Source organism: Salmo salar, chromosome ssa12 (genome assembly GCF_905237065.1).
Source record: "Salmo salar chromosome ssa12, Ssal_v3.1, whole genome shotgun sequence".
NCBI classification, from domain to species: Eukaryota; Metazoa; Chordata; class Actinopteri; order Salmoniformes; family Salmonidae; genus Salmo; species Salmo salar.
The window spans coordinates 93,359,609-93,383,599 of record NC_059453.1 but is presented as its reverse complement, the minus strand read 5'-3'; the positions used below and the strand labels follow the sequence as shown (position 1 = coordinate 93,383,599).

The window sequence follows — 23,991 nt, the reverse complement described above, 5'->3', positions numbered from 1 at the left end:
GATAACGTAAAAGGCTTATGTTTCTGTCTCCAAATTATATGGTAAATATATCCAATGCAAAAAATATCTACATTTAAATGGTATTAATATTAATTTGCATATATTCCCGTTAATTTATGTATGAGAATTATCACAGATTACAAAGACAAACACAGCCTTGAGCTGCCCAGTGACACAAGCCTACCAGATGAGCTAAATGCCTTCTATGCATTGCTTCAAGGCAAGCAACACCAACACATGCAGGAGAGCAGCAGCTGTTCCAGACGGTTGTGTGATCACGCTCTCCATAAGACATTTAAACAGGTTAACATTCACAAGGCCGCAGGGCAGATGGATTACCAGGATGCGTACTCAGAGCATGCGCTAACCAGCTGACAAGTGTCTACACTGACATTTTCATCTCCTTGATCCAGTCTGTAATACCTACATGTTTCAAGTAGTCCACCATAGTCCCTGTGCACAAGAACGGCAAGGTAACCTGTGTAAATGACTATCGCACCGTAGCACTCACATGTGTAGCCATGAAATGCTTTGAAAACTGGTCATGGCTCACATCAACACCATCACCCTGGACCCTCTCCAACTCCCCTACCACCCCAACAGATCCACAGATGATGCAATCTATATTGCACTCCACACTGCCCTTTCCTACCTGGACAAGAGGAACACCTATGTGAGAATGCTATTCATTATCTACAGCTCAACATTCAACACCATAGCGCCCATGAAGGTCATCACTAAGCTAAGGACCCTGGGACTAAACACCTCCCTCTGCAACTGGATCCTGGACTTCCTGATTGGTCGCCCCCAGGTGGTAAGGGTAGGCAACAACACATCCGCCACGGTGACCCTCAACATGAGGGGCCCCTCAGGGGTGCTTGCTCAGTTCACTCCTGTACTCCTTGCTCACCCACAACTGTGTGGCCGCGCACTACTCATTAAGTTTGCCAACGACACAACTGTGGTAGGCCTGATCACAGACGACGATGAGACAGCCTATAGGGAGGCGGTCAGAGACCTGGAATGTGGTGCCAGGACAACCTGTCCCTCAACGTTAGCAAGACAAAGTAACTGATCGTGGACTTCAGGAAACGGAGGGCCAAGCCCACCCCCATTCACGTCGACAGGGCTGTAGTGGAGCAGGTCGAGAGCGTTATGTTCATCGGTGTCCACATCACTAAGGATCTATCATGGTCCACCCACGCACCAACATAGTCATGAAGAGGGCACGACAACGCCTCTTCCCACTCAAGAGGCTGAAAACATTTGGCATGGGTTCTCAGATCCTCAATAAGTTGCACCATTGAGAGCATCTTGACTGACTGTATCACCGCTTGCTTTGGCAACTTCTTAGCATCCGACCACAAGGCACTACAGAGGGAAGCGCATACACCCCCAGGTCCTCACTGGGGCCAAGCTCCCTGCCACCCAGGACCTCTACACCAGGCGGTGTCAGAAGAAGGCCCTAAAAATGGTCAAAGACTACAGCCACCCAAGTCATAAACTGTTCTCGCTGCTGTTCTCAAGCGGTACCGATGCACCAAATCTGGAACCAACAAGACCCTGAACAACATCAGTTGGTAGAGCATGGTGTTTGCAACGCCAGGGAGGGTTGTGGGTTCGATTCCCACGGGGGACCAGTACGGAGAAGAAAAAAAAATAAGAAAAAAAAAAATGTATGAAATGTAAGTCGCTCTGGATAAGAGCGTCTGCTAAATGACTAAAATGTAAAAATGTAAGCCATAAGACTGTTAAATAGTTAGTTAAAGAGTTAACCAGATAGCTACCCGGACTCTCCGCATTGACCCTTTTTGCACACATTTTTTGGACTCATCACATACGCTGCAGCTACAGTTTATTATTTGTCACTTTATTCCTAGTTATATGTACATATCTACCTCAATTACCTCGTAACCCCGCACATTAACTCAGTACCCTGTGTATATAGCCAAGTTATCGATGTGTATTTATCATTACGTTTTTTACTTTTCTATTATTTCTCTATTTTCTTTCTGTCTGCATTGTTGGAAGGGCCATGAGTAAGCAATTCACTGCTAGTCTACACTTGTTTATGAAGCAGGTGATGAATAAAATGTTATTTAAACTCAGGCCCTGGCTGGCTGGGCTACAACTCAGGCCCTGGCTGGCTGGGCTACAACTCAGGCCCTGGCTGGCTGGGCTACAACTCAGGCCCTGGCTGGCTGGGCTACAACTCAGGCCCTGGCTGGCTGGGCTACAACTCAGGCCCTGGCTGGCTGGGCTACAACTCAGGCCCTGAGCTTTTCCTGGTCAGGTCACCTTGATAAATCAGGAAAAAGTCCTGGGCTGAGTTGTAGCCTATAAAATCCCTGTTCATATTATGTTATTCCTTATGATCTAAAAGGAAACAATGATCCTAGATCAGCACTGTTACTTTGAAGTGCTTTATGAATACAGGCCTTGGCCCCTAGTGAGGAAATAACCCCACCCGTTTACCTTGATGGGTCTCTTGAGTGCCTCCTGGATGTCCAGGCGTTTCCTCATGATGGTCTGGTCCAGCTTCCTCTCAAACGCCAGCAGGTCCATGTAGGCCTGAGACTCTGGCACCAGCTCCCGGATCCTCTGAGGTAAAATCTTATCCGCCATCTTCTTCTTCTTGGTACTGCAACAGAAGATAACAATAGTGTGAGTTGATAAGGAATGAAAAGGCCTATATGCACTATGTATACACATTCATTTTCCCCTACAAAGACATGGTCAACTCTTAATGAGGACAAACGTCCCTCCTTATACCCTGGTAACAATGTGAAAGCCTGCGGTTGAAGTAAATCCTGTCAAGCCTAAAATAATAGTCCGATTTTACTGTTGGTTGCGCTGCTGTTGGACCTGCTGGATCTGCTGGGGGGCAGGCCTTTTACGGGAGGGGTCCATGACACTGGGCATCCCTGGTCGGGACACAGGGCTGGAGCCGTAGCCTGGAGGCCCCATGGGCGGGCCCTGGGGGGTCATACGGCTGGATGGGGGCATCCCACCTGGTCTCTTGAGGGAGAGGTGAAAAAAGACAGGGGAGAGGTTAGAGTCTGGAGGAGAGGAGGGGTTAGAGTCTGGAAGAGAGGAGGGGTTAGAGTCTGGAGGAGAGGAGGGGTTAGAGTCTGGAGGAGAGGAGGGGTTAGAGTCTGGAGGAGGGGAGGGGTTAGAGTCTGGAGGAGGGGAGGGGTTAGAGTCTGGAAGAGAGGAGGGGTTAGAGTCTGGAGGAGAGGAGGGGTTAGAGTCTGGAAGAGAGGAGGGGTTAGAGTCTGGAAGAGAGGAGGGGTTAGAGTCTGGAGGAGAGGAGGGGTTAGAGTCTGGAGGAGAGGAGGGGTTAGAGTCTGGAGGAGGGGAGGGGTTAGAGTCTGGAGGAGGGGAGGGGTTAGAGTCTGGAAGAGAGGAGGGGTTAGAGTCTGGAGGAGAGGAGGGGTTAGAGTCTGGAAGAGAGGAGGGGATAGAGTCTGGAGGAGGGGTTAGAGTCTGGAGGAGAGGAGGGGTTAGAGTCTGGAGGAGAGGAGGGGTTAGAGTCTGGAGGAGAGGAGGGGTTAGAGTCTGGAGGAGAGGAGGGGTTAGAGTCTGGAAGAGAGGAGGGGTTAGAGTCTGGAAGAGAGGAGGGGTTAGAGTCTGGAGGAGAGGAGGGGTTAGAGTCTGGAAGAGAGGAGGGGTTAGAGTCTGGAAGAGAGGAGGGGTTAGAGTCTGGAAGAGAGGAGGGGTTAGAGTCTGGAAGAGAGGAGGGGTTAGAGTCTGGAAGAGAGGAGGGGTTAGAGTCTGGAGGAGAGGAGGGGTTAGAGTCTGGAGGAGGGGTTAGAGTCTGGAGGAGGGGTTAGAGTCTGGAGGAGGGGTTAGAGTCTGGAAGAGGGGTTAGAGTCTGGAAGAGGGGTTAGAGTCTGGAAGAGAGGAGGGGTTAGAGTCTGGAGGAGGGGTTAGAGTCTGGAAGAGGGGTTAGAGTCTGGAGGAGGGGTTAGAGTCTGGAGGAGGGGTTAGAGTCTGGAGGAGGGGTTAGAGTCTGGAGGAGGGGTTAGAGTCTGGAGGAGGGGTTAGAGTCTGGAAGAGAGGAGGGGTTAGAGTCTGGAAGAGAGGAGGGGTTAGTCTGGAAGAGAGGAGGGGTTAGAGTCTGGAGGAGGGGTTAGAGTCTGGAGGAGGGGTTAGAGTCTGGAGGAGGGGTTAGAGTCTGGAGGAGAGGAGGGGTTAGAGTCTGGAGGAGAGGAGGGGTTAGAGTCTGGAGGAGAGGAGGGGTTAGAGTCTGGAGGAGAGGAGGGGTTAGAGTCTGGAGGAGAGGAGGGGTTAGAGTCTGGAAGAGAGGAGGGGTTAGAGTCTGGAAGAGAGGAGGGGTTAGAGTCTGGAAGAGAGGAGGGGTTAGAGTCTGGAGGAGGGGTTAGAGTCTGGAGGAGAGGAGGGGTTAGAGTCTGGAGGAGAGGAGGGGTTAGAGTCTGGAAGAGAGGAGGGGTTAGAGTCTGGAGGAGGGGTTAGAGTCTGGAGGAGGGGTTAGAGTCTGGAGGAGGGGTTAGAGTCTGGAGGAGAGGAGGGGTTAGAGTCTGGAAGAGAGGAGGGGTTAGAGTCTGGAAGAGAGGAGGGGTTAGAGTCTGGAGGAGGGGTTAGAGTCTGGAGGAGGGGTTAGAGTCTGGAGGAGGGGTTAGAGTCTGGAAGAGAGGAGGGGTTAGAGTCTGGAGGAGAGGAGGGGTTAGAGTCTGGAGGAGAGGAGGGGTTAGAGTCTGGAGGAGGGGTTAGAGTCTGGAAGAGAGGAGGGGTTAGAGTCTGGAGGAGAGGAGGGGTTAGAGTCTGGAAGAGAGGAGGGGTTAGAGTCTGGAGGAGAGGTTAGAGTCTGGAGGAGGGGTTAGAGTCTGGAGGAGGGGTTAGAGTCTGGAGGAGGGGTTAGAGTCTGGAGGAGAGGAGGGGTTAGAGTCTGGAGGAGAGGAGGGGTTAGAGTCTGGAGGAGAGGAGGGGTTAGAGTCTGGAAGAGAAGAGGGGTTAGAGTCTGGAAGAGAGGAGGGGTTAGAGTCTGGAAGAGAGGAGGGGTTAGAGTCTGGAAGAGAGGAGGGGTTAGAGTCTGGAGGAGAGGAGGGGTTAGAGTCTGGAGGAGAGGAGGGGTTAGAGTCTGGAGGAGAGGAGGGGTTAGAGTCTGGAGGAGAGGAGGGGTTAGAGTCTGGAAGAGAGGAGGGGTTAGAGTCTGGAAGAGAGGAGGGGTTAGAGTCTGGAGGAGAGGAGGGGTTAGAGTCTGGAAGAGAGGAGGGGTTAGAGTCTGGAGGAGAGGAGGGGTTAGAGTCTGGAAGAGAGGAGGGGTTAGAGTCTGGAAGAGAGGAGGGGTTAGAGTCTGGAAGAGAGGAGGGGTTAGAGTCTGGAGGAGAGGAGGGGTTAGAGTCTGGAGGAGGGGTTAGAGTCTGGAGGAGAGAGGGGTTAGAGTCTGGAGGAGGGGTTAGAGTCTGGAGGAGGGGTTAGAGTCTGGAGGAGGGGTTAGAGTCTGGAGGAGGGGTTAGAGTCTGGAGGAGGGGTTAGAGTCTGGAGGAGGGGTTAGAGTCTGGAGGAGGGGTTAGAGTCTGGAGGAGGGGTTAGAGTCTGGAGGAGGGGTTAGAGTCTGGAGGAGGAGGGGTTAGAGTCTGGAAGGAGGGGTTAGAGTCTGGAGGAGAGGAGGGGTTAGAGTCTGGAAGAGAGGAGGGGTTAGAGTCTGGAAGAGAGGAGGGGTTAGAGTCTGGAAGAGAGGAGGGGTTAGAGTCTGGAAGAGAGGAGGGGTTAGAGTCTGGAAGAGAGGAGGGGTTAGAGTCTGGAGGAGAGGAGGGGTTAGAGTCTGGAAGAGAGGAGGGGTTAGAGTCTGGAGGAGAGGAGGGGTTAGAGTCTGGAGAGAGGAGGGGTTAGAGTCTGGAGGAGAGGAGGGGTTAGAGTCTGGAAGGGAGGGGTTAGAGTCTGGAGGAGAGGAGGGGTTAGAGTCTGGAGGAGAGGAGGGGTTAGAGTCTGGAAGAGAGGAGGGGTTAGAGTCTGGAAGAGAGGAGGGGTTAGAGTCTGGAAGAGAGGAGGGGTTAGAGTCTGGAAGAGAGGAGGGGTTAGAGTCTGGAAGAGAGGAGGGGTTAGAGTCTGGAAGAGAGGAGGGGTTAGAGTCTGGAAGAGAGGAGGGGTTAGAGTCTGGAAGAGAGGAGGGGTTAGAGTCTGGAGGAGAGGCGATAAGAGACAGGGTAGGGTTTAGAGTCTGGAAGAGAGGAGAGAAGAGACAGGGTAGGGTTTAGAGTCTGGAAGAGAGGAGAGAAGAGACAGGGTAGGGTTTAGAGTCTGGAAGAGAGGAGAAAAGAGACAGGGGAGGGTTTAGAGTCTGGAAGAGAGGAGAGGAAAAGATGGATGGCGTTTGATGGTAGGAGAAAATAGGATTAAAGAGATGAAATGTAGGACAAGAGGCAAAGAAAAAGGGAGAAGTAAAGAAAAAGGTTTTTATCGTGGGAGAGAAGACGAATGTGCTATGGATGGTTGAGATGTGAGAAACAAAATGGCTTATTTTCCATCATCTACAGGTATATTATATTTCTCCTTGCAGGTGTTATTGCAGCCTTACACAAAACAGAGCAAGGTTGTATTCTCCTGACGTAGCATACCGAATGTGTTCTAGAACGGATGCGTTCTGTTCCACAGGCAGGGTCAAGGATGTGGCTAGGTGAGGACGGTAGTGGAAGGAATTGTACTAACAACGCCCCAGCCCCATGACAAACCCTTTATGTTACAGCCAAGCATCATCTATCGCAGCGATGGACAACGGCCCCCCCCCCCCCTTGAAGGCCCTCGGATCCATAATGTTTCAGGAAGTCAGTCGGGGTAAGTTGTGAGTTAAAACAGAATAGACCAAGGTGACATTTCAAAAGGTGATTGTGTATCAGCTGTTTCTCTCTTTTATGTCAGTCACGGATAGTCACTCAATTAGCCCATGTCAGATACCAATTTTAAAAAATGTTAAGTTAGTTGGGCGCCCAACTATCTGAACTTAGCAATCGTGGTCGAATTACCAGATTTATTAATGCAATCATGGTCTCACTCAGATATATTAAAAATTGCTCAATCTCCTCTCCACCCCATGGCAAAATGTGTAGAATTGCAGCAAACTTGCTTTAAAACATTTCCTATAAACCCCATAGCAAAATGTGTACAATTGCACGAAACTAACAATAAAACGGAAAGAAAAATATATATGTAAGAGGGGCCACTAAAATGTTTTGCTCGCAGTATGTAGAACCGCGAGCAACTGCGGCCCCTCATGAGTTCAGATGTTTTTGTGGTCTCCACCATAATCCCCAGATCTTTTATTTTATTTGACCTTTATTTAACCAGGCAAGTCAGTTAAGAACAAATTCTTATTTTCAATGACTGTCTAGGAACAGTGGGTTAACTGCCTTGTTCAGGGGCAGAACAACAGATTTTTACCTTGTCAGCTCGGGGGATTCGATCTAGCAACCTTTCGGTTACTGGCTCAACGCTCTAACCACTAGGCTACCTGCCGCCCCTATCACCAAGGTCAGGACTCTGCTGCTTCTCTGGATAGAGGATGTTTCAATGGCGTGAAAATTAGATTAAAATCATCGCCGTTATTTACGAATAACTATAAGACTAATAAATAGAAAAAAAATTGGTAAGCAGCAACAAGTGGATAAAAATCAATCTGTTGAAATACAGGCAGGGGTGCTTTGTTATAGATCGGAAGTCAATTGAACGATGGTTGAAGGACAACATAAACATCAGCAGTAGCCAACACAACAGATTGAATTAAAAACAACCTTGTATTGAATAAAGGCCACCTTATTTTGAATTCACAAAACAATATCACTCAACACCATCTTAAAAATGTGCAGTTTGCATCACAAAGTTTTTTTTAAAGAAACCGAATGCAGCTAGTACCCCATACAACGCACATATTTCCTAATATATATAGGGGTATAGATGAATTTATAACCTGTAAATATTATACCAAATTCACGCTTAAAAATCATACCAAACAATGGTTACGGAAACAGGCATTACTTGCAGGTGCACAATAAAAACACCCTCCACATCACTCACCAATCCATGTGCTAGGAACTCAAACAGGCGACTTCGTGTTTCTGAATGCATGAGTGCTTATAGAAGAAGTTGTAGAGACAGTAGCAGGCTGAAGAATAAACAGATCATGAGCCCCATCCAATAGAACAGACCAGCGAGGCTAAAGCCTAAGGCACACCCCTCTCTCTCTCTCTCTCTCTCTCCCTCCTCCTCTCCGACAGCCTTCGGAGGAGGGCTGTGCTGTGTTTGGCTGTCATCAACGCTGATGCACTCTACCCTCTCCTGTAATGCAAGCTACAGCCTCACACTGTCTACAAGATCACAACACACCTGGGTCGTGTTCATTATGCTATGATGTAACAAAAACATTTCCGAAAATGTACAAATGAAAATTAGCATTTCTTATTTGACAAGTCCAGGTAGTCCGCTCCCCGTTTCAGTGTGTTTGGAATCTCATGACCCTGCACCCTGCCTTCAGCCTCTGCTGAAAAGCTACCATCTGGCGTCTTCTATTTATTCCTTAGTTTTCATCCACAGTAGAGAACGTATTCTCACATTCGTCACCATAGTGATTTCAATGAGTCACGTAGATAGAACAAGTTCTAAAGCAGAGGTTTGTGAATTAATAAAAAAATTTAAAAAAAGGATAGCTGGAAGAGAGCTATCCACTGAAAAGCTTACTTCAAATTATTTCTTTATTGCCAATGCACTTTTGTTTGAAAACCTCTTTCCCCGTTGTGTTCAAGGTAGAAGGACATTGGAGTTAACATACGAAGGAAGACAAATCAAGGTGGATGTATCTTTTCACTAATAAACTGCCCACACAACATTTGTAAACGTGGCCATTAATGTGTGTGAGGCGACTGAAGAATGCAACAAAAATCCATTAAAATTTCTATAAAATCATTTTTCACTCCATTCACCACATCTCTGTGCAACCTTGGTTTTCTACAGAACAATTGGGGAGTGCTTCTAAGGCAAACAGAATGTGTGTGGCTGAGTGACAATGAAGGATGCTGCAGTCGGTGAGGCTGGCGTTTGTGTTCCACATAGTCAAGGACATGAGAGAAGAGTAGACCCACAACATCCTTTCACTGAGAAATGGTTTTCAGTTGAATTGTTGTAACAACAACAACAACAATAAATGGGTGTATGTGTACACTGTGTCAAATTGTATGACCATATACTGACCCCCCCATCGTTTAGCTAGCAGTACTTCTGTTTTTTACGTTACTAAAAGCCCCAAACACATGTTTTGCTCTGCCAGAAATACCCCCCTCTCATCTGCAACTGTAGCTGACGGCATCAAACGGTTGTCATCATTAGCTGTGATAACAAAACAGCTGTATAGTCGTAGCAGGAGATTTTATTTCCCCCGACCAACCTTTTCTTGCCGATACTTCCTTAAAATTCTCGATTTGGAAGTCACCGTTTTGCTCCATGAAGTAATCCAACGATGTTATATGTCCGCCATTTTGTCTATTTCTCATCTTCTCTCATTGAGACAGGTGAGTGTCTTTCAAAACGACAAAGGATTTCCGAGTCTCAGTGTATCACACACACACACACACACACACACACACACACACGTCTCAACCGATGACACAAAGTTAGAAATAGATAAGATGGTGGCGTATATATTATTGGATTACTTCATGGGGCAAACATTTAATTTATCAACGTAAATCAAACGTTCCCTCTGCAACTAGCCAAGTCGAGAATGAAGGAGAAAAAAAAAGGTTTAGTCGACAACATCTCTTGCTACGGCTATACAGCCGCCTCATGTCAATGGTTTTCACAGCAGCTAATGTTGAACCCACCAGCTACTACAACTGATCATTAGCCCCATGTTCTTATCAGTCTCCAAAAGTACCCAGTGTGGTAAAGCCTTGTTCCCAAAGTGGTACAGATTGTGCACCAGATGTGTGATAATTATGTATCCATTACTGTGCGTTACAGGTTAGCTTATTAAAAACGCTACCTTGTTTCTAACTAACCTGCTTTTGGCGATACATCTTATTAAAATAAAAATGTCCGTCTCTAGTTGTAGGTGGTTAAACAAAAACACAGAGAGAAATGTCTGAATGATATTAAAACTGTTTTTGTACCGGTCAAGGTCGTTCCTCGTCATCTTAGCTGCCGGACATGTAGCGTTCCCCAGCGGCTTTAAACCCAAACCGCTACACCAGGGGTATCCGACCGGGGGTCCACGGTGTTTCAGAAATGTTTACTTCAATGTTTTTTATGAATATCGCTAGCAACAGAAAACACATTTTAAATAACAGTAGAAAGATGATAATATATGTTTAATGGATGTCAAACTATTTTGCAACTCCTAATATTGAACCAATTGCACTCATTACATTAAACAGGAGTATCGCACCCGCGGGTACGGGGCCACGGCATGTGCCGCTGGTTATCATTCTTGACTTGGACATTCATTTTTTGCCAACACATGTCTCACTTTTGTTTAACCAGCTAAACTGCTGCTTTCAACAAAAATCTGTTGAGTTTTTCTAGCTAATAGGCTGTTATGGTTTATACTTCCTCTTCCAATTATAATGTGGGGAGGTCAAAATAATGAAAAATGATCTAGCAAATATATTAAAAATGTTTATTACTTCTCTTTGCCATTATCATTCACCTGACGACAAGCTGTGAAAAAAAAAAACGTTTTGGGTTAACATATGATGTGGTCTCTGCATCGCCAGTTTGCCTCGGCATTTCTCACTTGATACAAAACATGGATTTAATAGTTTTGAGTCCTCTGGTTTTTGTAAAAACCACCTGCAACTGGACAGACATTTATAAGAAACCTTTTTTCCTGAATCAAGAACGAAGACGGTGTCACCAAGAGCAGGTTAGTTGAAACCTCTACGGAGGCATTTTTTATTAACAAACCTGTAACACCCAGTAATGAAAACATCTGGAGAGGTTAAAGGCCAGCAGATGGTATTGAATTGTTTCATCAAATCAAATATTATGTGTCACATGCGCCGAATACAACAGGTCTGTAGACCTTACAGTGAAATGCTTCCTTATAAGCCCTTAAACAACAATGTAGCTGAGAAAAAAAATAAAATAAATAAAGGTAAGAATAACAAATAACTAAAGAGCAGAAGTAAATAACAATAGTGGGGCTGTATACAGGGGGTAATACAAACGTCTGGATAGCCATTTGATTAGCTGTTCAGGAGTCTTATGGCTTGGGGGTAGAAGCTGTTTATTTAAGCCGGCTATATACTTGTATCCCCCGTGGACCTGTTCGTAGATTAAACATTCTCCATTCAGGCTGCAAAGGCGTCGATTTTCCCCCTTAACCCGATATAATGGCAAGTAGGTGGGGGAAATATGCTTACTTTCTTTATGAAGCATTATTTTTCCACCATGCTACGGTGGCTAATGCTACTTCCTGACTTTGCAGGGTAAACAGACTGCTGCAACCTGATTGGCTGAACGCAACACAGCAACATCTGGGACTAGCATTTAGCCCCTCTAGCATGGTGGAGAATAATTGTTTCATAAAGAAATTACGCATAATATCCATCTTGTCACCATTAACATCGAGTTAAGGAGGAAATCGATGCATTTGCAGCCTGAATGGAGACTGTTTTATGTAAGAACCGGTCCACAGGGGGATACGAACGTAAAGCCAGCTGCAGAGTTTCCCTTCGGACGGGAAAGATGAAAGGACTCAATATCACCAACTTAGCTGGTTCATTGTTACCCATGTGAGGAAGTTAGGCTAGCAAGCATTTCAGCTAGGTAGACTATGAAAACAACTAAAAGCTGACAGAGCCGTAGACCGTTTCGCCAACATGAAAGAGTTGAGGACAGCATTGTCATTCAACTAGTCTACAAGTAGGGTGAATCGCCCCAAAAGTTTGTTTTACTTGGGCACCCAGACCGAAATCAGTAACATGGACAGCCACATGATATTTAGTAACATTGATTGGATTAAATTGTCTCTGGATTCTTTAAAATGTGTTTTCAGTGTATTAAACTAAGCATATATATCCTTGTTGATTTGATGTGAATGTTTAAGTTGAAATGGTGCTGGAATAACAAGAGTATTGGAATAAAGGAAGCAATACTCTCGTTGTCTTTGTGCTGACTTGCAGAAACTCTGTGGTTCTTAATCAGTAGTTGTTTAGTAAAACTGTCAAACATTAACTTGTATGGCCGTGCTGCAGGTCATATAACTGTTACATGCAATATTTGCTTTGTGGACTTCACCGGACAGATGTTGCTCTCCGGGTTTTGTGATGAAACAAATTTAGTTGAATTTATTCCGCCGCTGTGTGACTTGTATTTTTGTTGTCACTGCCTTATTGTAATATCACGGTGGCGTATGAACAAACAATGCAATTATCATTGTAATATGGCTTTTTTTACTGGCTTGGCTTGTCCAGTGACTTGACCCACGCACCGCTACTGAAAAGAGATGTTTAGACCTTCATTTACATTTAAGTCATTTAACAGACGCTTTTACCCAGAGTGATTTACAGGAGCAATTAGGATTAAGTGTCTTGCTCAAGTTCACATCGACATTTTTTTCACCAAGTTAACTCGGGGATTCGAACCTGCGATCTTTCGGGTTACTTTAATAAGCTATGAAATATGAATCAGTGGTTATAAAAAGGGTGCAACAGGTCACCTCAGGAGTAAATGTCAGTTCGCTTTTCATAGCCGACACAGAGCAGATGTCGAGACCCACACACACACACATCCACTTTTCATTCAAAACTAACGTAACTTCGTCAGCTTAATGTTATCTGTGTAGCAAACAAGCGCCAAACAACTAGCGAATGGGTTAGCTAGCTACCGTACCACTAGCGGACAGAACAGCTCAGCTAGGTGCTCATCGACAGTGTAGTTAGCTAGCTAATTATGTATAACCATGTCACTGGGAATAGCCACAAAACAAATCAATCAACAACGACAATCAGTAAATTAAAGGGGCCTTTTACGAGTAAGGGCCCACATCACTAACTAGATACTGTTAGCATAGGCTAGCTACCGCTTTGACAAAGGCTTTGTTCTAGCTTGTAGCTAGCTAACGTAACGTTAGCTGTTAAATCGTGGCTCACCGGGTATCCAGGCCCAGGCATCGGAGAGCGATAGAGGTGGTTCTGTGCGCCCGATGACGGTCCCATCCTTCCACCAGGAGTTCCAGGTCCCATACCTGGTCCTCCACCTTGCACCGGGGGTCCGGGTCCCATTCCCCCGCCACCACCTCCCGTTGGAGCTGATTGAAAACTACCTCTGGCCGCCATCTCTTCTGGGTATCTCCGTCTCCGGGTAGTGGAATGGAACTATCGCGAGAAGAGAGGAGTAGTGGAGCGATTCTTTTTACAACAATGACCTCTGGTGTTAAATTTCAATACAACCAGCCCTGATAGTGTTGATGATTAGTTATTTGAGAAGGAGACAAGTCAAGACGCTGGACCGGGTGATTCAGTTTATAGTAAGGCAGTTTATTATGAGACAAAGATATTTGGCAAAGCGTGCACGGACTCCTTCGTTTAGCTCATAGGGAACTAGCAGAAGAGAGCCCCGAAACATAGTATACATCCAATTTATACAATGAAATAACAGTGTGTTGACGTTGAGTCTAGTAGGTCCGCTCTCCTGACTGGTCGATGAGTGGAGGGACGGTCCACTCTCCGGGTGGTGTCGACTTCCCATTGGCCCTTGGCAGTGTCCTTTGTCCTCGGAGTCCAACACACCTAAGTGTGTGTGTGTGTGTATTTCTGGTAATTCGTGTCTGGGTGCTTGCGATATTCATGGAATGTTGTTCTTTACACCAGTGGTCAGTTCGTGTGGCTAGGGCTTAAGTCAGCCATCTGTCTCTGGGTGTGGTCGTGATTGGTATCAGTTGGTCTCTCAATATGTCTCTGGAATTTTGTTGTGTGCTGTTGTGAAACATGTTGTGCAAATGCCCTCCTTATATATCATTAGGTAAAACGTTAGATTATCTTTATTACAATAGGGGTATAGATTTTACATTCTACATTCTACATAAAAGCAGTCTCAAAATGAATGGCAACCAAATGCAAGTAAAACCTTTCTGTATGGGGGCATACCTGCTAACCATGTGTATGTGACAAATACATTTGATTTGATGTTTGATTTGATTTGATACTACGATGTCTCTGCCAAGGGGAGTCTGGAGTCTGGACCTTTACAATTGGCACAGGTTATTGTAGATGCCAGGTGTTGACCTGGACTGACTGGGATATTTATTCACCTTCGAACAGGTATAACAGGTTAACATTTTAATATTATTGTATTTCTAGTATGTCTACTGTATTGAGAGGGTAAACAACACATATTTGACAAACATCTCATCTCATAAGGTAATTCTGAATGATTGACTTGTTCTTTGAATAGCACTTCAAAGGCACTTGATCAGCCTGCATGGCTGCCTGCCATCGGTTTTATTATAACATCAATGAAGGAAGACATGAAATCAAAATACTCTTCCATAGCAAACCCCTGGCCTAAGACAATGTTGTCATGTTGATTCACTCAAATGAATTGTGATGAAGTCGGAGAGAGAGAGAAAGGGGGGGGGTAGAAAAAGAGAGCGAGAGTTCTAAGTTTTAATCTTTTGCCCCACATATACTTAGAGAGTCCTTCCCCAAAGTCACAATGAAAAGGTCTACACATTTTTAAACAATCAAACAAAAGTAATTTTTGTATACCTTTGGGGGAAAGGTGTGTTATATAGTTGGCAGCACAGTATGTCACAGCTTGCCAAGTTAAGGGGAGGAAACATAAAATGTACTATTTTCTCTGTGTACTGTAATTATACTATATAGACAATATAAATACCACCAATCATTTACATTTTTTATTATTTATTTTGTTCCATATTTTATAAAACATTGTTTTAATAAATATGAAATGTTGACCATTATAAACATTTTGAAATTAGATATTTTATTTTTATATATATACACTCAGGATACCAAACATTAGGAACACCTTCCTAATATTGAGTTGCTCCCATCACTTTTGTCATCAGAACAGCCTCAATTCGTCGGGGCATGGACTCTACAAGGTGTTGAAAGCGTTCCACAGGGATGCTGGCCCATGTTGACTCCAATTCTTCCCACAGTTGTGTCAAGTTGGCTGGATGTCCTTTGGGTAGTGGACCATTCTTGATACACATGGGAAACTGTTGAGCATGAAAAACACAAGCCTGGCTCTTGTTAACACAAACCAGTGTGCCTGGTACCTACTACCATACACCGTTCAAAGGCACTTCAATCTTTTGCCTTGCCCATTCACCCTCTAAATGGCACACATACACAATCCGTGTCTCAATTGTCTCAAGGCTTAAAAGTCCTTCTTTATCCTGTCTCCTGTCCTTCATCTATACTGATTGAAGTGGATTTAACAAGTGATATGAATAAGGGATCATAGCTTTCACCTGGATTCACCTGGTCAGTCTATGTCAGGGAAAGAGCAGGTGTTCTTAATGTTTTGTATACTCAGTGTATATATTTTTAGTTTTATAGCTACTATTTTTATTGTTGTCACTGCTGCTTTCATAATTGTGTGTATCATTTTGCTTTGGCAACATTAACCTTGTTATTCATGCCATGAAAGCATTTTAAATTAGAATATGAATACGTTTTTCAATTTGAGAGATAGAGGGACAGAGAGAAAGGGCTCTGATGGAGAGAGATAGAAAGAGGGGGAAGGAGAAAGAGAGGGGGAGAGAGGATTAGGGAGGAGATAATTGTTTGTTAACAAACAGTCAGTTCAGCTTGCTTGGTCAGCTTGTTTGGTCACCGGGCTGGACATGACTCAACACTGAACATCTGGCAGACAGTAGCTGAAATATAATCTTGGTTGGGGAAACATTGTGTACTGTATATACTTTTATTAATCTAATAAAATGGCAGAGCGAGAGAGATAGAGAGGATTGGGGATTGAGTGTTGTTTATTTTAACAAACAGTTAGGTCATTTCTCTCTCTTGCAGTGGCCTGTCTGGAACAAGACTCAATGCTGAAACAGCTTGCAGTGGCTGAAATAAAATCATTGTTGTACACTGTGTTAATTTCTTCTCAATTTGACCTTTCACAAAAACAACAGGATTTATTGGTTGGCTAACCACGCAGAAAGTAACATAGATTCATGGTACGTATGCAGAGAGAGGGAGAGACAGTTAGACTTCAGCAGGCAGGTGGGCAGACAGAACAATGTTGTCATCCTCCTGCCCAGTGAAACTCTTTGTTCTGCTTGGCTGATGAAGCTGTCTGCTAGCTTCCTTCCTTTAGGCGGAGCAAAGCAGAGCGGAGCAGAGCAGAGCTGAGAGTGCACCATACCCAGACATCACCGTGTCTTGAGACGTCAGGTGATGGATGGGCCCAGTGTGTGTGTGTGTGTGTGTGTGTGTGTGTGTGTGTGTGTGTGTGTGTGTGTGTGTGTGTGCCTGCGTGCGTGCGTAAGTGTGTGTATTAATGGCAGGCCAGTGTCCAGACTGGACCTAAGTCAGCATTGAGTCTTGTATAACTCACTATAGTGTAATGGCCGGGCGTTAATCAACACAACATACACCCTTTTACAGACTCACATTGATGATGTCATGAAACTCCCGGCCCATTAGCAGGCTTGCAGTCTTAAAAAAAATCAATACAATTTTCTCTTCTCCTGTGCCGTTTTACACTGGGACAAACGTGTGTCGCAAAGTTGGGGTTGTGATTTGTGTGTGTGTGTGTGTGTGTGTGTGTGTGTGTGTGTGTGTGTGTGTGTGTGTGTGTGTGTGTGTGTGTGTGTGTGTGTGTGTGTGTGTGTGTGTTAAAGCTTCAACTACCTGCATTTAAAGTAACAGGTCATACTACTTTTTGTTTTTAAACGAATGAACCGAAAAGAAGAACCCCAAATCTGAAATAATAAAAAGCCTCTCCTTGTGCACACTGGGAAGGCAGTTCTTCCTGTGCACTATGGGAAGGTGGTTGTTTCCCAAATAGCTCCCTCTTCCCTATATAGTGCACAGTAATTATTTTTAACCTTTTATTTAACTAGGCAAGTCAGTTAAGAACAAATTCTTATTTACAATGACAGCCTAACCCAGCCAATGCTGGGCCAATTATGCACCGCCCTATGGGACTCCCAATCACAGCCGGATGTGATACAGCCTGGATTCAAACCAGGGACTGTAGTGACACCTCTTGCACTGAGATGCAGTGCCTTAGACCGCTGCGCCACTCGGGAGCCTATATAGTGCAGGCTGAATCACATCCGGCTGTGATTGGTTGTCCCATAGGGCGGCGCATAATTGGCCCAGCATTGTCTGGGTTTGGCCGGGGTAGGCCGTCATTGTAAATAATAATTTGTTCTTAACTGACTTGCCTAGTTAAATAAAGGTTTAAATAAAAAATAAAATGCCACCCTCTTCCCTATATAGTGCAGAGTCCTGGTCAAAAGTAACGCACTATATCCTGAATAGGGTGCCATTCAGGACGCATACCATGTCCCAATTGTAATTACTAATCCTCTTATCTCCAGCTCTTAATGAACAGGATGCAAAGTCGAGCCTCTGTGACCACTAGAGCACTACTGCCGTCTTATCTAAGACATACGGCTGGGTCCACTAATTACACTGCGAGATCTGACAGGATAAATTAATATTTAGGCGGAAACGCTGCTGCCTGGAAAACTGACAAATGTTATGAGGTCGGAACCTGGGATATTGTTTCTGTGCTAAAATCCATTCCACTGATCAGAAAAGGGATGTTGAGTAGTCTGGAACAGTATGTGAATGTACCTCAGCAGTGAATAGAATTTTACCATTCCTAGATAGGCTTGGAAGAAAATATCAGACATTACCTCTGTAGTTATCTATTCTGTTCTTTAATACAGTAGTATATTAACACTAAATTGAGTAGACAACTGCATAAATCATGTATCCAACATACAAAACTCACAAAGCACATCATTGTCCCACTGTAGCTCAGTTGGTAGAGCATGGCGCTTGCAATGCCAGGGTTGTGGGTTCGATTCCCACGGGGGGCCAGTATTTAAAATGTATGCGCTCTACTTTAAGTCGCTCTGGATAAGTGTCTGCTAAATGACTAAAATGTAAATGTGTTGTATTCCCTGATTAACTTCATAAATAGAATAATATGTTCTGGAAAGTGTGTTGTATGCACTAACATAGACCTAAAAAAATAACATTAATTGAAAAGTGTGATGCACTGTTCAATGGATGGATGGATGTATGTATTATTGTAATGCATCCATAATACCATGCCTTATTATGATGATGACTTGGTTGTAGGACAGTCTTTATTCAAGGTAAGTCTGGGGTATTATATTGACTCGGTTGTAGGACAGTCTTTATTCAAGGTAAGTCTGGGATATTATGATGACTCGGTTGTAGGACAGTCTTTATTCAAGGTAAGTCTAGACATGGGTATGTTTCATTCCAAGAAGAGGTTCCCTCCCCGTGCCATCATTCACTTCCCTCCTGTTATAGATCTGATAGGACTGGGCTAGTGAGTTTAAGGGAACAAGGCGAGACCCAGATGCAGACACGGGAGGCAGATGGTTTGAGTCTTTGATATGTATTACATCCAAAAGGGGTAGGCAAGAGAATGATCGTGGACAGGCAAAAAGGTCAAAACAAGTTCAGAGTCCAAGAGGTACAATGTGGCAGGCAGGCTTGAGGTCAGGGCAGGCAGAATGGTCAGGCAGGCGGGTACAGAGTCCAGAAAACAGGCAAGGGTCAAAACCAGGAGGACTAGTAAAAGAGAATAGAAAAGGCAATAGCACGGGGAAAAACACGCTGGTTGACTTGGAACATACAAGACGAACTGGCACAGAGAGACATGAAACACAGGGATAAATACACCGGGGATAACAAGCGACACCTGGAGGGGGTGGAGACAATAACAAGGACAGGTGAAACTGATCAGGGTATGATAGTGAGATGATTATAGTAGGAAACTAGGGGGCGCTATTATGGTAGGAAACTAAGTGGAGCTATAATGGTAGGACACTAGGTGGAGCTATTATGGTAGGAAACTAGGTGGCGTTATTATGGTAGGACACTAGGTGGAGCTATAATGGTAGGAAACTAGGTGGAGCTATAATGGAAGGAAACTAGGTGGAGCTATTATGGTAGGAAACTAGGTGGAGCTATAATGGTAGGAAACTAGGTGGAGCTTTTATGGTAGGAAACTAGGTGGCGTTATTATGGTAGGAAACTAGGTGGCGTTATTATGGTAGGAAACTAGGTGGCGTTATTATGGTAGGACACTAGGTGGAGCTATAATGGTAGGAAACTAGGTGGAGCTATAATGGAAGGAAACTAGGTGGAGCTATTATGGTAGGAAACTAGGTGGAGCTATAATGGTAGGAAACTAGGTGGAGCTATTATGGTAGGAAACTAGGTGGCGTTATTATGGTAGGAAACTAGGTGGAGCTATAATGGTAGGAAACTAGGTGGAGCTATAATGGAAGGAAACTAGGTGGAGCTATTATGGTAGGAAACTAGGTGGAGCTATAATGAAAGGAAACTAGGTGGAGCTATTATGGTAGGAAACTAGGTGGAGCTATAATGGTAGCAAACTAGGTGGAGCTATTATGGTAGGAAACTAGGTGGAGCTATTATGGTAGGAAACTAGGTGGAGCTATTATGGTAGGAAACTAGGTGGAGCTATTGCTTAGTTCCACTTACCCGTTGTCTCAGATCCACTAAAGGAAGGGAACGAGGGTAGAAGTAAGGGGGAACATCTTGGAATGAAACACAGCCGAAGTGATGAAGAAGAGGCAGCGCCTCATCAGAATGCAACACAGGGCACCCACTGAGTTTTGGTTGTTGGCAGCCTCTCCTCGTCTGCTTCCAAAATGAGCCTCATGGGCCCAGGGCAAAAGTAGTGCACTTAATAGGGAATAGGGTGTCATTCTGGAAACACTCCTCCTCTCCTCACACTCCTCCGTCGCTGACCCCCCTCCAGTCTTCTGAGAAGCAGACAAGCGTTAAGACAAAGACACAGACGCCAGCTGGAAACTCATAACATCATCATTTATCCTGTACTCTATTTATTTGCTTGGCTAATATAATAGGGGGGGAAAACAAATTCATGTTGTGAGGTTAAAAATAACTGAGAAGGGACATTTCCCTAAGTAATTATATTGGAGCCCTGGCTTGGTTGAAGGAAGCCCTGTACGTGTGTGTGTGTGTGTGTGTGTGTGTGTGTGTGTGTGTGTGTGTGTGTGTGTGTGTGTGTGTGTGTGTGTGTGTGTGTGTGTGTGTGTGTGTGTGTTACAGGAACCTGTAACACTAAATGAATGATGGGCTGTGGTATATATATCATATTCAGTATTGTCATACCTTGGTGGTTCCTGGAATCAAGAGAGGGCCCATCCATCCAGAGTAATTGCGAAGATAATAATCAGTCACACTTGAACTACCTCTGTGAGTTATAGTGGTGGCAAGACTATAGCAGTCTATAACAGACTATATCAGACCATTGCAGTCTATAGCAGACTATAACAGACTATAGCAGACTACAACAGACCATAGCAGACTATAACAGACTATAGCAGACTATATCAGACTATAACAGACTATAGCAGTCTATAGCAGACTATAACAGACTATAGCAGTCTATAGCAGACTATAACAGACTATAGCAGTCTATAGCAGTCTATAGCAGACTATAACAGACTATTGCAGTCTATAACAGACTATATCAGACTATAGCAGTCTATATCAGACCAAAGCAGACCATAACAGATTATAACAGACTATAACAGACTATAACAGACAATACAGACTATAACAGACTATAGCAGTCTATAACAGACTATAACAGACTAAAACAGGTTATACCAGACTAAAACAGACTATAACATACTATAACAGATTATAACAGACTATAGCAGACTATAGCAGTCTATAACAGACTATAACAGACCATAGCAGTCTATAACAGACTATAACAGACTATAGCAGACTAATAACAGACTATAACAGACTATAACAGACTATAGCAGTCTATAGCAGTCTATAGCAGTCTATAGCAGTCTATAACATACTATAACAGACTATAGCAGTCTATAGCAGTCTATAGCAGACTATAACAGACTATAGCAGTCTATAACAGATTATAACAGACTATAACAGACTATAACAGACTATAGCAGACTATAGCACTCTATAACAGATTATAACAGACTATAACAGACTATAACTGACTATAGCAGACTATAACAGACTATAACAGACTATAACAGACTATATCAGACTATAGCAGTCTATAGCAGTCTATAGCAGTCTATAGTAGTCTATAGCAGTCTATAACAGACTATAACAGACTATAGCAGTCTATAGCAGACTATAACAGACTATAGCAGACTATAGCAGTTTATAACAGACCATAGCAGACTATAACAGATGTTGTGTCTTTGGCATCATTAAACTGAAGACATGTTTATCAAATAACTCTCTGTAATTATTATTACGCGATTAAACTGATTAATCGTGTAACTGTAATTAACTAGGAGGTCGGGGCACCAAGGAAAATATTCAGATTACAAAGTTATAATTTTCCTAATATAACTTTCAGATATTATAATATCTGATCTCTGAGTCCTCTGATTAATGATGTGTTATTTACCTCGCCAGTCTCATTCCAAACGTCGTAAATTGTTGGTTATCTGCATGAACCCAGTCTTCACTATGAGTCATCCATACATCAATTGTCTTAAAATCATTTAGTTACTAATCTAAGTAATTCACAGAAATGCATAACAAACAGATATGGTTACAAGGAAATGATAGGAGAATGTGCCCTAGTGGGCTAAACCTGCATGGCTACTTGTTAGACAAAAGGGGAGTGTGGGTCAGCTGAGAAGGCACTACAGAGCTGATAAATATTAACAACTGAAATGGTAACCCTTTGCACATGAACGCTCACTCATTCGGGAACAATTGCAATCAATATATATATTTACACTCAGTGTGTCGTCGGGATCTTTGTTGGAGAGTTGGGTTCTGTTGGAGAGTTTTCCTCTCTCTCTCTCTCTCTCTCTCTCTCTCTCTCTCTCTCTCTCTCTCTCTCTCTCTCTCTCCCTCTCGGTTAGAATGGATATTTGAAAGTGACATTCATTAATGTCGTTATAGGATGGATGTTTCGTCGGTCTTCGCGTTCAATGATACCGAATTCCTAGCTGCAGACTAGTAATTAATATCAAAGACTTGTTATTATTCTGTCGGTATCAATAGTCTAAGCGTTTAACCACGTGGTATGGTTAAAGTTCAGAACGAGGAATGCATGGTCAAACCTTGACCCTCTCTTCTCGATGTAAGCTGATCTGGTGATAGAAACCCTGGGTGGGGTTTATATTCAGAATACAGAAAAAGGCTGTCTCATGACGCCAGGTCCTGTCTGTGTCCCTGGGGGCGTGCCAATGACTTGGTAAAACTTTAAACAGAAAATACAATTCTCTCACATTAACCTGTTGGGGCTAGGGGGCAGTATTTGCACGGCTGGATAAAAAAATGTACCCAATTTAATCTGGTTACTAATCCTACCCAGTAACTAGAATATGCATATACTTATTATATATGGATAGAAAACACCCAAAATTTTCTAAAACTGTTTGAATGGTGTCTGTGAGTATAACAGAACTCATTTGGCAGGCAAAACCCTGAGACATTTTCTGACAGGAAGTGGATACCTGATGTGTTGTATTACCTTTAAACCTATGCCATTGAAAAACATAGGGTCTGAGGAATATTTTGACACTTCCTATTGCTTCCACTAGATGTCACCAGCCTTTACAAAGTGTTTTGAGTCTTCTGGAGGGAGATCTGACCGAACAAGAGCCATGGAACGATGATGGCCCATTAGACACCTGGCGCGCGAGTTCATGTTGGGTACCCTCGTTCCAATACGTTATAAAAGAGAAGGCATTCGTCCACCTTGAATATTATTCATGTTCTGGTTAAAAAAGTCCCTAATGATTTATGCTATACAACGTTTGACATGTTTGAACGAACGTAAATATATTTTTTCCCCTCGTTCATGAAGTGAAGTCCGGCGGGCTTAGATCATGTGCTAACAAGACGGAGATTTTTGGACATAAATGATGAGCTTTTTTGAACAAAACTACATTCGTTATGGACCTGTGATACCTGGAAGTGACATCTGATGAAGAGAATCAAAGGTAATGGATTATTTACATAGTATTTTCGATTTTAGATCTCCCCAACATGACGGCTGGTCTGTATCGCAACGCGTATTTTTCTGGGCGCAGTGCTCAGATTATTGCAAAGTGTGATTTCCCAGTAAGGTTATTTTTAAATCTGGCAAGTTGATTGCGTTCAAGAGATGTAAATCTATAATTCTTTAAATGACAATATAATATTTTACCAATGTTTTCTAATTTTAATTATTTAATTTCTGGTGCTGACTTGACTGCCGGTTATTGGAGGGAAACGATTTCCTCAACATCAATGCCATAGTAAAACGCTGTTTTTGGATATAAATATGAACTTGATAGAACAAAAAATGCATGCATTGTCTAACATAATGTCCTAGGAGTGTCATCTGATGGAGATTGTAAAAGGTTAGTGCATCATTTTAGCTGGTTTTATGGTTTTGGTGACCCTGTCTTTGAATTGACAAAACATTACACACAACTCTTGTAAATGTACTGTCCTAACATACTCTAAATTTATGCTTTCGCCGTAAAACCTTTTTGAAATCGTAAAACGTGGTTAGATTAAGGAGATGTTTATCTTTCAAAGAGTGTAAAATAGTTGTATGTCTGAAAAATTTGAATTTTGACATTTATTTGGATTCAAATTTGCCGCTCTTGAAATGCACCTGCTGTTGATGGAGTGCACCACGGGTGGGACGCTTGCGTCCCACCTAGCCCATAGAGGTTAACATCTTACAAGCATCCCAACATATTCCAAATAGCTTGATCCTTATTCATTAATTTTATAC

General features: G+C 43.8%; 1 protein-coding gene across 2 annotated transcripts in view; it reads right to left on the bottom strand.

The window, feature by feature from the left end:
• LOC106566194 (SWI/SNF-related matrix-associated actin-dependent regulator of chromatin subfamily D member 1) overlaps positions 1-13,346 on the bottom strand; it is a 39,840-nt gene extending 26,494 nt beyond the window's left edge. The window contains exons 1-3 of one of the 2 annotated variants that reach the window (XM_045691959.1): positions 13,104-13,346; positions 2,843-3,018; positions 2,476-2,641 (exon numbers count right to left, since the gene is read on the bottom strand). In XM_045691959.1, the coding sequence (XP_045547915.1) occupies positions 2,476-2,641; positions 2,843-3,018; positions 13,104-13,289 (528 nt within the window). In that variant the 5' untranslated portion in view covers positions 13,290-13,346. Of the gene's footprint in view, positions 1-2,475; positions 2,642-2,842; positions 3,019-10,121; positions 10,196-13,103 lie in introns of those variants that run through there. The other variant, XM_045691960.1, reaches the window with a different exon arrangement.
• Positions 13,347-23,991: the final 10,645 nt, after the last annotated feature.